Here is a 15,322-nt window from a genome sequence, read left to right as displayed (position 1 = left end):
ATCATTGGTGACATCTTACAAGGGTGGGACATTGAGTATATCTAATGCTCCCCCTCAATGTCCACTCGTAGGTAAATACTTCCTTAGCCCAACACACGGTCTTTAAATATAAACTCAAAGAAGATCCTTCATAAGACCTTTGGTAAAGATATCTAGTTCATTATCCTCTATTGACTAGTAGACTAACTTTAGTATGCCATCCTCAATCAAATCATATACATAGTGATATTGAATCTCTATATGCTTCACATGGAACACTAGACTTTTTGCAATGGTGATGCAACTTTGGTGGTCACATCTTAGCACAACTAGTTATTCATCCTACACTCCTCTATGCCAAAGGATCCTCCTTGACCATGCTACTTTCCATGTAGCAAAACAAGCTATCTTATACTTTGCTTCAGTAGAAGACAATGCGACTGTTGATTGCTTCTTTCTAATCCAAGAGAAGACTTTTGGACCTAAAGAAAGACAACCAGATACTGATTTTTGGAATCACTATCTCCTACCCAATCTAGGTCGCAATTACCAACCAAAAGAGTTCTAGAACTATATATGATACCCTACTAAAGAGTTCCCTTCAACCCATATCCTAGCTTTCCAATGACTCTACTCAAAACACTGACAATAAAACTAATATTTGGCTTGTTCAAAACACCAACAAACAAAACTAATATCTAGATTGATGTTGCACAAATAGATGAGATTGTTGACCGACCTCTTGTATCTCCAAATATCTACTAGTTCTTATGTATCCTCAATGAGCAACTTCACATTGACCTCCATTGTAGCTATCGCCTTGCAATTGTTCATGCCAAATGCTTTCAAGATCTCCCATGTATAATTCTTCTATGAGATAAAAATCTTTCCTAGCTCTCTCTAGACTTCAATCCCCAAAAAATAGTGTAACAAGCCCAAGTCTCTCATTTCAAACTCAAAATTCAAATCCTTCAAGTCTAATGAATCAGGCATTCATAGTCACGTGTAATAACAAGGTTGTCCACATATATGATAGTCACTAGAGAATTTTCCAAATCCTTGTAAACATACAAGTATTTGACGCACATCTTTTGAAGTTTAAACTTTAAAAAAACTTATTTATCAATTTGTAGCATGATCTAAGGGCTTGTTTCATCCCACACAATACCTTTTCTCAACTTATAAACTTTGTTCTTAGAATGGAAGGTATCAAACTTCGTGGATAAAGTACATATATCTCCTCCTTAAGTGACACCATTCAAGAATGTTGATTTGGCATCCCTTTGGTAAACTAGCCATTTCTTGTGAGTAGCCACCACAAGAACTATGTAAATAGTCATATTATTTCTTGGAGCATATAATTCTTGAAAATCAAACCCTTGAATATATGAAAATCCCTATGCAACTAGTCTAGCTTTATACTTTTCCAAGGTTCCATCAGTCTTGTACTTTACCTTCTACACCTATTTGGTACTATTAACCTTCCTCTTGGTTGACCGATACATGAGCTTGCAATTTCCATTCTTCATTATGATGTCATACTTTAGCTTGCATAGTTGACCTCCATGCTAGATCTGCAAGTGCTTCTTCCATGTCAACTGGCTTCTTTACTTCTCTCATAATCTTAGCCATCAAGGCCATATTGATTATGTGAGCAAAAGCCTGTGCTCCTGTATCCTTTGAGACCTCCTTGGTCCATCTGCCTTTTCCTTAAGAGATACAAGCACTGGATTATTTTTATGATAAAGCCTCTTTGCCCATCATGGCAACGGCTTCTTCAGTGGTATGATAGTAGGTTGGTGAAATTCGTCGTCATCATCTAAAGATGGCATTTACTCCTCAAGTATAGGGATAGCTCTTCGGATAGGTTCATAGTGGACTATTTCTTCACTTGATGATAAAGTGGAGAAACTTCTTTGCCTCCATTGCATATGGTTGCTCTTTGAATACCATATCATGGCTTGCCATCTTCCTTGCCTCTTGGTCATATAACTTTTAAGCCTTTTGTTCATTGCTATTCACAAAGATACATTAGGTTTTTTTTTTTTACTTGTTCCACTACTAATTTAAAACATGTACACAACAATCACATCCATAAGTTTTGAAGTGTGAGACAAATAGTTTCCTAAAATTGTAGGCCTCATGAAGTGTTTTTTCTTGAGATCCTTTATGTAGCTTCAATTAAGAATATAAATTGTAGTGTTAATAGCTTTGGCCCAAAATGGTTAGGTAATTCCTTGCCCTTAAGCATGCACCTTGCCATTTCCATAATGGTGTGATTCTAACACTCAACAATATCATTTTGTTAAGGTGTTTGAGGCATCATCAACTAACACTTAATCTTTTTCATATTTCATTTTCAACAAGTTTTAGCCATTCTTTAAGCTTACCACAATCTTGAGCCGTATTATAAAGGAAGCATACCCACATCTTTTCGACAATCGACATAAAATAAGAAGATCCTCCCAAGGCTTTTGTGGGCATCTTACTGCACAAGTCAGCATACACCAACTCTAAAGGAGCCTTTGCAACACTATCCTTGTTTCTCATGGAAATGTCTTTCTCTCTTTCTTGCTGCTTGCAAAAGCTTCCATGGTTCCTTCATTTCAATCATTATAATAGGTGAGTAATAATACCTTACTTATGCATCTCCTTTAACTTTGAAAATCCAATGTAACCAAATCTTTCATGCCATTCCTTACTTGTGCCCACTCCAACGGTGCTATAGTAGCACTTAGCTCGTACAAGTTGTTCCTTATTTCTCCTTTGCCGACAACTCTACCATCACTATCAAGAATTTATACACCTATCTTGGTGAATTTAACTTCATGGCCAATATCAGTTATGGAGAAAACTAACAACAAATTTCTCTTAATCTCTAGAACATAGAACACATTTGCAATATTTGTTACTTCACCATTTGCAAAAACAAAGAAAATAGTAACTATGCCTTGACTAGACATTTTGTATTGTTCCTAATCATCATAGTGATGGGTTTTTGTAGAGGTTGCATAAAACTATATAGACTCTTCTTGTTAGTCATTTGATGTGAGATACTGCTATCCAATATGCATGAGTCCGTGATGGATGCTTCTTGCACTAATAAGGAACACGCTTCCTCAATTATTTTCATGAATAACTAAGCTCTAGTTCAATCCTATTGGATGTCTCCTATTCCCTTACTTTTGAGGGTATCATTCTTTTCATCTATCTTTTTGACATAACAATATGTAATTGCATGTCCTTTCTTCTTAGACTAGAAGCACTCTCCTTGAAATTTCTTCTTACCATCATTCTTCTTGTTGTTATCATCAGTTTTGGTAAAGAAACCACCTTTGCCTTTTAGTGTTGGTGAAGAATGTAGCATATCCATTGTTGTTTCCTTCTTGGGCTTCAAACTACAACTCTTCCTCCATTGGTAATGCACAAACCTCTTCAAATGTCAAAGCTTGAGGTCTTAGTCAATACAACGATATCACTTCTTGATGTGCCAAAATTGATTGTGGATGTCAACATCACTCCTTTTTTCTATTGAAGCCTTTGCCTCTTACATACTCTTCAATTCTTAAAGTTTCCCCTAGGATTTGATACCATGTAAAATTTAGGCTATGCAATGTACAGAATCTAAGCAAGAAATAGAGTGTACACAACTTATAAATAAGAATAGAAATTTATTTAACCCAAACAAACTAATAGAATGATGATTCTATCCACCTGTGCACTTTCGCTCTATGAAGCTTAGATGGCAATCTAGGTGAAGAGTTTAAGGTAGTTGGAAGAACTCTAGTCAATCATGGTTTTGAGGTCTCCCTTCTATAGCATGTGAAGGTGGTCAAGTTGACCCGATTGACTTACTAGATTATGAACCTTTACTGGTTGGGTAGAAAATATTTCAAAGAATGTCTTCATGGCTCCTAGGATCCCAAATAGACATATATTTGATTCAATGCTATATTTTGAATAAAAATCAACATTCCAAATTTTAGGAGAATAATATTTAGTCTAAGGCTTGCACCTGGTGTCCCTTTCCATGATAGCATTTTTATTACAAGAGTCTCCTTTTGTGATAGCCCACCAATAAAATCTTTAAGCTTTACATAAATGTTTTTATTACATCTTTGCATAAATTATCTCAATTCACAATGAATAGACAACTTACACATGTAGCACATTGACCTTACACCCACAAAGATGCAAATGAGCACAATATCAAATCGAGAGACAAGTTTGTAACTTGTAAATACATAGACATGCATGCATACATACTCTTTTGAAAATGTTTTCTTTATTTTTCAAGAAAGTGGAAAATGAAGATGATTCTTGATTATCCTTGTTGCAATCCCTTACAATAGTATGTAGAGGTTATCATAAAAGTGCATCGAACCTTGTTCTTCTTCTTGTTGTTATCATGGGTGTGCATGCACATGCACACATGTGCAAGCATGCACATGGATGTGTTTGTAGTTACAACCCAACAACAAACAACAATATGTACTTCTTACTTGATGGCTAACAATGGGCTTATGCATATAGTGATGTAAATAGTCACACACACAAGCAGCCTTGACTAGCAATGTTACACATAATTATCTTTATTCTACTTTGAGACTTTTATTATCTTTGATAGCAATCTTGATTATGGATAAGTCTCTCCGCCTCTAGAAAGACTTTATCCTTGGTATTCTTTTCAATGATCGCTCAAAATCACATTAAAAGTTAGCCTTGGCCTTGGTGCAAATGATGCATATAAAGTTGGTTAACAAGTAGCCCCTTGCAAAGGTGATGATTCTAACTTGGACAAACGTCAAGGTTAGCATCATATCAATGATCATTCTATCTATAGTATTCTTCTTCTAGTTATTAACATTATTATACGGTAATTATTTATTTTGTGGTCACTTGTTTTCTTATCATAAGACAATACCTTATCAATTGCAAAAAAATCATTGTATTACGCCTTAGAAATAAGTTATACTTTCATTTTTGTAGTTCTTACACATACTATCATAATGCATGTGCATCTACATATATCTTGAGCGCCTTAGTTGCTAGTAAAGTCCAAATTTTCCTCCACGTATTGTTTTCTAATTGCAGTAGAATTTTGGTTGTATATAGTCGATGATATTCTATTTTTTAATTGCCTATTAACCACACACACATCCACTTTCAAGTTTGAAATCTAAACCATGGAATAGTTTGACAATACAACTAATAAGGTTCTTGTATGAGGACTTTTGACTTCTAGCTTAATTCAATTATGGATCACCCAAAGAATTCCTGAAATAAAAGCTATCATTGAAAACCCCTTCTTTGGGTTTTTGTCAATCTTTGGGTTTCCAACACAATGGATATTAGCCAAAGGATTTGTCCATTTAAGAATATCTTATGCTATTGTCACAATTAATAATCGATTTCCATTCCATTAGATAAAGAAAGGAATATACACCATAATACTAAATATGAGCTTCTAGATATTTATATTAACCCAAGAGTATCATTTTGGCATGACAAAATGAGGGTTTATGGCGCCATATAGGAACTAGTATCAAATAACATAAGAAGCAAACAAAAACCACCTACTTTTGGAGAGTCATCATGACTACTTTCATTACTAGCAGCAAGTTGCAAGCTGTGAGTATTTCAGATGGTAAGTGTGGTTATGGTGTTAGGGAGACCATGGAACATTTGTTCAAGATTTAGACGCCAACCATCTAGAACTGTGTGTGTTTGGGGAAGGAGTAAATTGGCCTAAGATTAGGAATATATTATGGTGAAATTAGCATACTACCAAGGTATTAGGTCACATTACTCAAATGGATTTGGCCAAATAAGTGTAATGCTTAACTAGTTGGCCCACTATTGTAAAACCGAACAGTTCTTTTTTAATTTAATATTACTATCTTTTTGCATCCAAAACCACCTACTTTACATACTTTATCATGATGGTAGCACTAGCTTTGTTCTATGACACTCAAGCATCTTAAAGTATAACCTCTATATATTTAGCAAGCAATAGCCCATGAGGCTTCATTTCATATGTCTTGTAAGGTTAAGGAAATCCCCCAAATCTAGCATTCAAGGGTTCATGGCATCATATAGGGACTAGCATCAAAGAACGTAAGAGGCAAACAAGAACCTCCTACTATATACGCTTTATCATGATGGTAGCACTAGCTTCGTTCTCAAAAGGCAAGTGTCTTGATAACTTCTATGGATGTAATTTTTTCCAAGCACTCCCTCATAAAATTTCCTTTCATACGCCTTACAAGTTTTAAGGACTCCCTAAAAATTAAGTATCCGAGGGCGTATAGCATCATATAGGAACCAGTATCAAATAACATAAAAGGCACACAAGAACCTCCTACTATATAGACTTTATCATCATGATGGTTAACACTAGTTTGATTCTCAAACGATTGTCTCAATAACCTATGTATTTAAGTTTTTCCAAGCACTAGCTCATGAGGTTACATTTTATATGCCTTAAAAGTTTTAAGAAATCCCAAAAATTTAGTATCTAAGTTATGTCCCAACTGATTTAGTAACCCATCATTAGGGAGGAGAAGGTAAAGCTGATGGTTAGCACTAGCTTTATTCACAGACGACTGTCTCAATAATAACCTCTATGTAGTTGAGTTTTTCTAAGCACTAGCTCATGAGGCTACATTCCATGACAAGTTTTAAGAAATCCCCAATTTTAGTATCTAGATTATTGCCCAAGCGATTTAATAACCCATCATTAGGTAGGAGAAGATAAAGCTGATGCACAGCATCACTATTTATTACTATTATTGAGAGATCAGGTCCAAACTCGACATTGCTAAACTTAACAGACCAAAGTGAAGTAGAATAGTCATATCTCCACGTACAAGTCATCATAAGGGACAGAAATTCGATACAATGAACAATGGTACTAGCTTGTACAGGTTGCACTTGCTCGAGAAGCCTGTGGCAAGTTGAGTCCGTGTGAGTCAATACTCTAGCTGCTTCGGCCTTGGAGAAAGTTTGTCAATGAAGGACCAGGTTGATTGCGCATCTCTTCCTGCACCCTTTTCATTTCCTCTGGGTCTGCAAAGTATTCCCCCAAACTCAAACTCAAGACTTTGTTGTAAGATCTAATGAAACTGCTATGCAAAGAGATAGTAAGACCCACCTATGTTCTCCATGAGCTTCGGAAGCAAAAAGACTGCTACAACCATAAATCCCACCATCAAGCCCATGGGGCTTTTAAGAAGACCAATTAAGGAAAATGGCTCCCGCTTCTGTTGCAGCAAAAGACCTCAGATATAAAATGTAAATTTGACCTCAGATATTCTGGCTATATCATAGTGCATGCCATAAGTACCAAACCATCCGTGTATATTATGGAGTTCACTATGAACCGCAAGCAAGACTCATTTTTTAATGAAAAAGTGAACAAATTAACATCAGAACAAGCTGGCCAGTCAGTCGAGAAAGCCTGCCTCAAAATAAAATTCCTCTCGGAGAGGCTCTAAAGTCAGCGGCTCAGACAAGCCCCTCCTATTTTCTGTCAATGTTGCTTGGATCTGGCCATTCAACCTTGCACTAACATCTACTCTCACCTGAAATGAAAACCTCAAAATCAAGCTCAAGTTAAAACAAAGCAAACAACAAGAATAGCTTATTCATACACTTTAAACAGTTATATACCGGAGAAAAAAAGTATCCAAGAGCAACAACTTCAAGCAGGTGTGTGCCAGCTGGAAGGTTTGGGCTTTATTCGACATAAGTTTAAGTACACAAAACATATTGAAGTATGATGTTTCAAGCATTGCTGCTCAAATGTCCTCAGGGGACCAACAGGGAAGGATACAATGAGAAATAGCCATCTGGGCGGATAAAGGTAACTCTCTCCCCAGCGTTCAAGATGACCTTCACCTTCGATGTCTTGAAAGGAACTCCTTTCCCAACTAGACCTGATTGAAACAACCATAACAAATCAGCAGATTTATCTTGTTGAGACAAGAAACTTTGACATTTTTCTCTACTTGTGCCATATGGTTCATTTACGAACTTGTTGCAGGACTATGTAAATAAATCTTGAAAATATGAAAACATCTTGTCCAAAAAGGAGTGTCAAGACACACCACTCTCATATAAACTCAACTGGAAAACCAGCATGACCCATTATACTCAAGAACCAACATTGGGTTGTGTATAAATGCAATGTTGTGTTGTGCAGTGCATGGATGGAATGTGGTGTCTCATATTTAATCATTACAGTTGTCCATTGTTGTGTGTAAATCCAAAGGGCACATTCGTAAGTCCCACAAAGTTTGTCTATTTTTTTAAATACTTGAAGTTAAGCTAGTCCACACAATAGCTCAAGATAGCATGAGGTAGCTGTTTTTAATTTTGCTAGAACAGGAAAAAGTAAAGCTGGGAGATCAGTCAGCCTATGTTCCCTACCCTAACCAGCCCTTGAAACCGTTCTTCATAAAACCAAACAGCAGTAGAAACTTAAAATTGCAAATACAATTAACTTAAACTCAGAAATCAGCAAACAAACTACTCACGACACAATGGAGCTAGAATGTTCCCACATTGCTACGATGACACCTATTGAACCTAAATCCAGGTGCCCCTTTTGGTATTTGTTTAATTTGATTGAAGAGCTGCATAAAAATCTGAATGCTCAGCTGGTTAGGATACAGACTAGTATTTGCTGATAACCAAATACGTCAGATAGATCTAACAGAACCTTGTAAGCCTAATCAGTACAACAGCGAAAAAGTGCTGAAAACTCTTATCCACAGCAGTAAATCAATTGTCATTTTGTGTGGTATCCTCTTCCAAATCAATCCCTATTTGTCTACATACAGCATTGGCCAACTTTCCTGTCTCAGATGGGCATCCTGTCTAATCAGTTCCACTTTTGTCCCTCCTGCCTTTGACAACTGTTTCTCACACAAACTTGAAACAAACAAGTCTTTACATGACAAAACTGATTGGATTACCTTCTGATGAATCCCTCGGTCATGAGCATGTGAGTTACTCCTAGAAATCTGGGCACTCAGGACCATGCATGGATAGTGTCAAATGTGGACTACGCCATTTTAGTAGGATAAGAGAATGGTTTATTTCTTAATGCCAATTCAAAGGTTGAATGTGAAACTTGAAAATGCACATTGAAAGTTCCATTCTAGTCGTATGATTCTCAATGAATTTTTTACATTAGGGCCAGCTTTGGGCAACATGACTTAATTTTGAAGTTGGGGCAGCCACTTTAAAACTTATTGTTTGGACAGGCCTTCTGAAAGTTTGGGCAGTCCCAAATTTCTATAAATGCGTAGAACCATGGGATACTCTTGGGATGGCTGTTTAGAGGGAAACTTGTCATTTTCATTGGAGTTCTACATTCTTGGATTGTAACAGAGACGGCCATTCTGGGCCAATCTGTTGCCAATTCCGGATGCATCTGAGCTGTCGCAGAAATGGACTGCATGCAAGCTGAGATTGTGAAAATGGGAGCAAGGAGCAGCAGGACTTGGCATTGCAAGGCTGTCAGACAGCAGTGCCAATATTTTGGACAGCGAGGAGTCAACATCTGGGACCAGACCAGCAAGGCTCCTGCACTTCTGGCAGCATGGTTGCTAGAGCTTTTGTTGCCAGCATTCAGGGCTTCCTCTCCTCCTTTGGAAGGGATTGGATTGCTGGTTTCTGATCATCAGAGTTAGGGTTTTCTGTTTGGAAAAAATCAGGCCTGAAATTCCATGATTTCTTCCACTTCTAGGTATGCATTTGGTTGATAAACTGCTATACAATGTTTGTATGATCTGAAGTATTTCCACCTGATCAGAGTAGATTTGTCTAGATTTTGCTGTAATCCAGATTGCATGTTGTCGTATGGCAACCAAAGGCAATGCATGCCATGTTATTGATGCATACGCTCACCATTGAGGCTGTGGGTGACAGCACTTTGCATGTATACAGATGTTGGAGTGCTTCTAGAGTAGTTTTGTCACACAATGCCATGGTTGGTGAGGACACCTTAGGGCACAAAGCTACGATAGCTGAAGTTGGACTGAGATGAGATGTGGCACCACAAGATCGTTCGCTGATCAAGAGCTAGTTTGCCACATTATGGATTGGAATTTATAGTATTTGGTTTGCTCAGTGTCTTTAGAACAATTTGTCACCAACAATCAACCTTGTAAATCCTAATCCATTGTTCATTCCGATTTGTGTAACTCTGTTAAAAGTGTATAGAAATACCATAAGTGGACCAACCTTTGGGGCCAGCCTATGCCTTGGTTCTCATATAGGAATATTGTGGCTTCCCATGGTTGTGTTCCTTTCTTGATTAGCTGAATTTGTTCACATATGCATGCTTAAGTAATGCTCACTGCCCTACGCTTGATTCTAAGGGCTAGTTTCGTGGTTGCACTGTTAGGACATCATCATCTTCTCTAAGAAGGTGAGCTTATGGTTGTCTTGAGGTGCATACACATTTCCCCAAGGGCTAGATCCAGAATCAGAAAAAAGAAAGAAATCGGCAAAATGTCACATCAGATACATGACAATGATGGGGATTTAGTATCCTCGGCAAAGAGGCGATCATTGTATAGCACCCTTGGATTGATGATGTTATGGATAGATTGTAGAAGGCAGCCATATTCAAGCGTATAGATTTGAAAAGAGGATATCATTAAATTCATATTAGACCAAAGGATCTGTCTAAGACAGCTTTCAGGACATCTTTTGGGGTCTTTTGGGGTGGATGAGTTTGTTGTGATACATATTGGACTTACAAATGCTCTTGTCACTTTTAATCGGACGATGGATCGCATCTTCAAGCCACATAGGGAATTTATGGACAACTTCTTTGATGATATGATTATCTTTTCAAAGAATGAGGTAGAGCATAGAAAGCCTTTGAAGAGTAAATTTTTCTTGCATGAGACCCACTTTTTGGGGCATATAGTGTTGGCTAATGTATGGACCCTGCAAAGGTTGACGCAATATGTTGGCCACCTTTAAGAAATGTACACAAGATCCACAGCTTTTTCCTTCCTTGGATGTGTTTGTTGGCTGTGTTTGTTATTATTCAACACTTGGAGGTTGCCTTGGTTGCAATTCGGGATCCGTTCAAAGTACAACATACTCTACAACTCATAACCTCTACCTTGATCCCAGAGATACAAGAGTTCAAGGTTCAATATTCACTCCATAGTGTGTTTGCTACATGAACACTATATATTCATTATTCATTCACTTTATTATTCATTGTCTTTGAGTTACCTTTACCCTAAACCTAACTGCGCTTTGTGTTTACCAATCTGTGCTTTGTCGTATGATTGGTTTTGTGTTTTTGCGTTTAGAACCTTTCTTCACATGGTATCAGAGCTAGGTACTCTCTAAGAAACCTTGGCCTTTGATCAAAAAGCTCATTCGCAAAAGTAAAAACAATAGAAGGGTCAGATGACTTCGAGCACATTCACAACACTGCTCCAGTCTCCACAGCCAAACATGGACAAAAACAATCAATCCCTTTTTGGATGGTGTACCTGCGACAAAGGCTCAACCTCCCACACACACTTTCGAGTTATCCCTCTAGCAAACATACATGAGTGTGGATCGTTTGGTATCGCAGTTTGCTTCTATGGCATTATCTAGTGGACCATCTTATCATTGTGTTGTGCCCTAGTCAACATTTGGACAAGGCTATCGTGTCTCAGTGTCTCCACCTACACCTACGGCATCATATGGACCTCTGTTTGTTTCAGTACCTTTACAACAATTGGCACTCATTGGACATCCGCAACCTCTTTCTATCTATCCACCTTTACCTCCTCCTACGTTTTATCCACCAACACCACCACCATCTTATCCTATCTATCCATCTTTCCAAACACCTCATGGTTCTAGCTCCTCATCTGCCAAGCATGCTTTTAATGACAAGACTCATTTCAACGGGTCAAACTATACCACTTGGTCAAATTTGATGAGGCATATCTTAGACTCTCACAACCTATGGGATTTAGTGCAAGGGTTGAAACCCCATCCTGATCCCGCACTTGTTTCATACAAGGTCACCCGCTCATGGAAGGCTCATAATGCCTCAACTATTGTCGAAGCTTATGCAAGGCTTATTGCATGAGTTTCACTTTCAACTTCGGCATTTCAACTTAGCATCCGATCGTTGGGCACAATTAACTAGCCGCTATGCAGCTCGAGATAGAACCCATCACATCAATTTGAATCATGAGCTTCAAAACTTTAAAATCACAGACAATGATGACTTAAAAGTCAAGTTGGCTCAGTATCAGCATCTCCTCGCCGAGTTCTTAACCACTAAGACTCCTAAGTCCTCTGATGATCAGGTTACCCTGTTTCTTAACAAGTTGCCAAGAATTTCCATCTTGTGCAACATGTGATTTTACAACCTCAGATGTCTATATTTTGAGTTTGAGTATCAATTGTTGTGTTACGCACGGTTGTTTGATCAATTTCATAACACGTCCTCAATAGAGAGGGCTCTAGTTGCATCTCCTCATAAGGGGCAATAGGGCGAGGGCAAACAAAACTCAAATCAAAATCAAAATCAAAATAGGGCTAATGAATCCCAAGGAAATGCTCAATCAACACTTAAACTTGGATGACTGAATGTACCTTTAAAAAATAGATATTGTCAACATTGTCAAAAGGCTGGCCATTATGACGACAAGTGTCGATCTAAGGCACAAGGCACACAACCAAAATCCAAGACTCAGATCCCCACACCCTAGTTGGGTAACCCCCAACAAGGGAAGCAAGGTGGTGGCTACCCTCAACAGGGCAGTGGCGACCCACACTGCCACCGGTCAGTCATCACAATCGGCGAACTACTCAACTCCAAAGGGTTTGTCTAATTGGTCTACAAAGGCCCACATCATCTATTTAGACATCGGATGCGAGTTTGGTTCACATCTGCGAGCTGCCTCCTAATGAGGTGTCTGCAAAGGCCCACTCATCACAGTCAAGCATGTTAATACCTATTTTCCTTATGGACAGTGGAGCTACCCATCACATGACACCTACAGCGGACATTTTCATTTCCCGAGCCCTTGCAGCCAATAGTGTTCACATAGAAAACAACTCCTTGGTCAAGATTCAAGCCCAAGGTCGCATTAGTTTTCCCACTGACCTGGATCCAAATCTTGCTTCGCTAAATGATGTCTATCATGCCCCCTAGCTTCGGATGAACTTGTTGTCCGTTCAGCAACTTTGCCAGTTGGGGTGAGCAATTTTCTTCACAGCAACCACAATCAAGGTCCTAGACTCTCAGGCTGGTTTAGTGATAGCTCACGGCAAGGCACAGCCTAATGGCCTTTACTACATGACACTTTCTTACCGAGCCGGCTGCCGATGATTCAAAGTTCTATCACTTTCAAGCTTTGGCCACCACACGGGAGCTTACAGGCTCTAAGCGTCTTTGGCATTTTCACTTAGGATATCTTGGCTAGGACTCTCTTTATGAGCTATCGCATCAAGGGATGGTTGAGGGCCTTCCATACCTAAAACTATCTCAAGAGGTTAGTAAAGTTTGACAGCTAGGTGAACAACATCATACACCCTTTCCTTTGCAATCTGTCACTCATGTTGCTAAACCCCTTAGGCTCATTCATGTCGATCTCTGTGGTTCCACATCCACTGTTGCCTTGAATGGCGCACTATATTTCTTTTTGATAGTGGATGATTTCTCTAGATACATGTGGGTGTACTTCCTCAAGCACAAGTCCGATGCTTTCACTTATTGCAATGCTTGGGTGTTGTTGATTCGTAACCAAACTCTGGTCATTGTGTGGGTACTATGGGGAGTGATTCTAGTGGCGAGTCTACCTCCCACAAGTTCTCTGAGTTTCTAAAGGAGCAGGGCATTGCACGCCAGCTCACCTCTACCGACTCCCCTGCATAGAATGGAGTCGTAGAGCGTAAGGATTGGACTGTCCTAAATATGGCATGCTCTATACTGTTCGCGACAAAGCTTCCTAAGCGCCTTTGGATTGAGGCTATTAACACATCAATGTATATCCTCAACAAATGCCCGACTGTGGCTGTCCCTAAAAAGACTTTGTACAAGGCATTCTTTGGTTATCGGCCTGTAATTTCTCACTTCAGAGTCTTCGATAGTCGTGCTTATACGCACACTCCTCATGACAAGATGAAAAAGCTCACTCAAGCAAATCTCTTGATTTTTGTATACTATTCTTCCAAAGCAAAAGCCTATTGTTTGTTCAATCCTCGGATTAACAAGATCATTGTTAGGAGGGATGTCATTTTTTATGAGAGGCACATAGTGCAATCCTCTGCACTGGACTCTTTGCCCTCATCTTCGCTCACATCATTTGAGATCATGCCTACTAAGCTGGGTCTACTACCCGCTCCTGACTTCCCTGCAAATACTTCAACTCCCCGGCCTCCTCCACGAGACCCATTACCTCATTGATACCGATAGGCCATGGGGATTAGGGAATCCTTTCATCGGATTTCACTCCGGAGGGTCCTAGAAGGTTTACTTGGCTCATGCCTTAGGCTTCATATGCATCATTGTTTACAGTTGATTACATTGCGCATTCTGAATCAGACGGTTGACAAGAGGCTCTCCAAGACCCTCTGTGGCGTGAGGCCATGGAGAAGGAACTGGATAGTATTGATCGAAATGGGACCTAGACATTGGTGGATCATTCTCAGTCATCAGGACAAAGTGGATTTTTAGGACCAAGCTAAAGACCGATGGTACTTTAGACAAATACAATGCTCGCCTTGTAGTGCAGAGTTTCAAGCAAAAGCAGGCATTGACTATGAAGAAAACTTTGCATCGATCGATCGGTTGACATTATTTTGTCTATTGGTTCCGCTCACTGCTCACCATGGGTGGCCGATCTATCAAATGGACATCAAAAGTGCCTTTCTGAATGGTTATTTGAAAGAGGAAGTCTATGTGGAGCAACCTCCCAGCTTTTCTTCCACTAACCAAACTAACATGGTATTTCGCTTGTGAAAAGCTCTTAACGAGCTGAAGCAAATGCCAAGATCTTGGTACCACAGGATGGACAAGTTCTTACAGACTCATAGATACCATTCTACCCCCTATGATCCAAATCTATACATGTGCAATACTAGCGCGGAGCTTAGCTATATCCTGTTGCATGTTAATGGCATATTACTCACTGGCTCAAATTCTGCAACTCTAGCAAAAATTAAGGCATAACTTTGCTCTACATTCGAGATGAAAAACTTAGATTTGTTGTCTTATTTCTTGGGGATGGAGATTGTTAGATCTGAGGAAAGTATCTTTTTGTCTTCACAACAAAAGTATGCCCTATAGCTGGTGGACCAG

General features: G+C 39.0%; 1 protein-coding gene across 1 annotated transcript in view; it reads right to left on the bottom strand.

Moving 5' to 3' along the window:
- Positions 1 to 6,723: 6,723 nt before the first annotated feature.
- LOC148028242 (ER membrane protein complex subunit 7 homolog) overlaps positions 6,724 to 15,322 on the bottom strand; it is a 70,789-nt gene continuing 62,190 nt past the window's right edge. The window contains exons 3-7 of the mRNA XM_087690025.1: positions 7,814 to 7,916; positions 7,651 to 7,714; positions 7,443 to 7,562; positions 7,133 to 7,241; positions 6,724 to 7,047 (exon numbers count right to left, since the gene is read on the bottom strand). Coding sequence (XP_087546151.1) covers positions 6,959 to 7,047; positions 7,133 to 7,241; positions 7,443 to 7,562; positions 7,651 to 7,714; positions 7,814 to 7,916 — 485 coding nt within the window. The 3' untranslated portion in view covers positions 6,724 to 6,958. The remainder of the gene's footprint in view (positions 7,048 to 7,132; positions 7,242 to 7,442; positions 7,563 to 7,650; positions 7,715 to 7,813; positions 7,917 to 15,322) is intronic.

The sequence above is a fragment of the Lygodium microphyllum genome, chromosome 12, assembly GCF_053477565.2.
Source record: "Lygodium microphyllum isolate KBCC chromosome 12, Lygodium_microphyllum_v1.1.10, whole genome shotgun sequence".
Classification (NCBI taxonomy): Eukaryota; Viridiplantae; Streptophyta; class Polypodiopsida; order Schizaeales; family Lygodiaceae; genus Lygodium; species Lygodium microphyllum.
Note: the sequence above shows the minus strand (reverse complement) of the source record. Positions and strands in the feature narration are given on the sequence as shown.